The sequence below is a fragment of the Cricetulus griseus genome, unplaced genomic scaffold (assembly GCF_003668045.3).
Source record: "Cricetulus griseus strain 17A/GY unplaced genomic scaffold, alternate assembly CriGri-PICRH-1.0 unplaced_scaffold_16, whole genome shotgun sequence".
Lineage (NCBI taxonomy): Eukaryota > Metazoa > Chordata > Mammalia > Rodentia > Cricetidae > Cricetulus > Cricetulus griseus.
The window spans coordinates 277,428-280,220 of record NW_023276875.1 but is presented as its reverse complement, the minus strand read 5'-3'; the positions used below and the strand labels follow the sequence as shown (position 1 = coordinate 280,220).

General features: G+C 38.7%; 1 protein-coding gene across 1 annotated transcript; it reads right to left on the bottom strand.

Annotated features, from left to right (window-relative positions):
• Positions 1-753: 753 nt before the first annotated feature.
• LOC113838175 (nucleoporin SEH1-like) lies at positions 754-1,836 on the bottom strand. The gene is given in 1 exon segment (XM_027434001.2): positions 754-1,836. A coding segment is annotated over 1 exon segment (1,083 nt).
• Between the last annotated feature and the right edge of the window lie 957 nt (positions 1,837-2,793).

Sequence of the window (2,793 nt, the reverse complement as noted above, 5' to 3'; positions counted from 1 at the left end):
TGGGTATCTCAACATCCTGTGGTCTCAAATGCAACTCAGCTTCATCTTCACTGCTTCATGCAATGAACTCTCACAGACTCTTCACTTGGGCTTTGACTGTCCAAAACATAGATGTGTAGTATTGTGAAGAACTTACCACAGAACAAAAATCCATCATCTTTATATTTTGCAGCTTTATTGTTTGCAAAGTCACTTAAAAATTTAGTGAATCTGCCATGATTTTGTGGACCCAACCAAGCTTGAATCAAACTTGCCAGTTTTTGAATAGTGTTGCTCCTGAGACAAGGAATTACTTTGCCTACTCCTTCAATAAGCTAAGGGCATTGCTGGATAGAGTCATAAACTTGGGCTACCTTCCTAGGCTTTCAATGAAGAATAGGGCCCGTTCACTTTTTTTCTCCAAATTAGAATAAAGCTATATTTTCCCTATTCCCAACAGTTTAATTATGAGGATAGTAGCAATCTTTTCAGTTTTTAAACACAAGTTAGTTTCCAGAACCTTAAAAAACTTGTTTTGGTAAAGATGTCTCAACAAAAAGTCCTCCATTTATAGAGTCATTAAACTGACTAGTACAAAAAATTATATACACTGTAATTTTAAAGGCCTTTTTGACTGTGTTTAGTAGTGATCAGGCTGCTGGTTCATCTTGAGAGAGATCAATCATCACTGGGGAAGGGGAAAAGAGCTCGAGTTCCATTCCTGTGTGCATGGAACAAACAGCAAAACAGCAAAGTTACTCCAACTAGCTTGACTCAGCTATGCTTTCTGCCAGCAGAAGATCCATGTAATGAGTTTTGAAGATTTGGATTATTTGAGCTTAGTGAAGGATTTGAGTTTCCCAGCTGAGAATTCCCATTTACTGGGCTTCCTTTACCATTCAAAATACCAGTACACTTCCAATTGTCCATGTAATTAGCTTTCCACAACCTCACGCAGCCGTCATCTTCTGTGGATGCTAGCACTGTTCCTGTTATGTTCCAACTCACCCTCCAGACCTGAGAGTTGTGATTATCAAACTTAGCCAAGGTATGGATTTCAAATTTTCTGGGACCACCACAAGAAGTAAGTTCTTTCCTCACAGGTTTCAATGTGAAAATTCTTACATCTTTGGTGGCTATTGCCAGGATGTGGAAAGATCTCCCCAAATTTGGAGCAAAGGCAATATCATGAACAGGATCTGTTACTGTCATAAGAATTTCTGCTTTTGTGTATTTCTTGGTGTTTTCATTGTACTAAAAAATCTGAACCTTGGTCATTGCTTTTCGACTGCTGTCATTACTTCCCACTGCGATCATGGGGTAATGAGCAGGAGAGATGGAAGCATTCCAAGAAATACAGCTACATCTCAGCTTACATGAGATCTCGTGCTGTAGAGACCACTGGCTGAGATTCATAACATCTGGGGCCTCATATATTATTACTATGCCATCTGCTGAACAGGTTGCTAACATCAGACCCATATGTTTGGGAGCAAATTTCACATCAGTAACAGATGTTCTACTGTCTAGTAGAGTTGTCCTCTTCACCCAGTGACTCTGGCCTCGAAGTTTATCGTTTGATTCTCCTACTACTTCTTCCCAGACAGCTGCTGTTTGGTCAACAGAACAGGAAGCCAAAACTTGTCCAAATTCAGGATGAGCCCACGTCACATGCCATACAGATGCACTATGTGTCTTCCAACTAGCAGTACAATGCCAATCTCTGCTTTCACTTTTATCCCAGACTTTGATGCTCTGGTTGCTGGAGCAGGTGGCCATCCGGCGCCCGTGAAAGTCGAAAGACACATCGTGGATGAGGTCCTTGTGGTCAGCCTCGATGCTGTGTGGCAGAAACATGGCCGCCCCTGCTGTCTGCCCGGCCTGCCTCCTAGAAGGGCGAGAGGTTGGCAGACGGGCCAGCAGCCTTGGGACTGCTGCAGAGCACCCCTGTGCCTTTTCTTTAATGGTGTTTTAACCTTGAAAATTACAGTCTCTTTTCCATCAATGTATTGTTAAAAGAAACTATTAGTGCTCCTTTCTTAAGAAAACAGAGACTTTCATATCTTCCTTGTTGTGTCCTTTTCACTGCAGACCTGAAAGAGTCAACAATAAAAACCATCAACAAAGACAATATTTTGTCTAAGTCATCAGCACAATAATCTTAAAATCAGCCTTATTCACCTTTGTGGAACCTGTAGAGATTAACAAAGATTTGAAGACAAAACATAACACAAATGAACCCTAGCTAAATTTTTCATGAAATCTTCTAAGAATATGTGCTTACTTAAGAGGCCAAGATCACCCAATATTCAAAAAGTAATGAAACGAGGATCTGCCTAGAAGGCCACAGCAAGACAGAGTAATACTCAAAATTGTATTTCAAGCAATTCTATGAAAAGTGTATACTTAGGAGGCCTTATATTAATTTTCAGGTATTTTATTTTGAGTAGCAACCAAGAAAGTGAATTAGTTGCCTTTCTTTTGAATGGATAATATAAACTGATTCAAAGTAACTTTAGAGGAAATATTCACATGATTAATAATTTTAAAGTAACCCCTAAAAACAAGATGTTTGTCTCCATGGATCTCAAAGTCACATGGTAATCATAATATAAAATGCTTTCAAATTAGAAATTCTATACCTTTTTAAAATTCCAACATTTAAAATGTTTACAGTAGCTTCGGTATAAATTACGTGAAAAAGGTGAGTAACTGGTCACTATTTTCAAAAAGAGAAAAAAAAGGAATATTAAATAATCACTTTTAAGGAAATGAATTCAGGCAACTCTACTTCTGTTTTTAACAATATTCTGG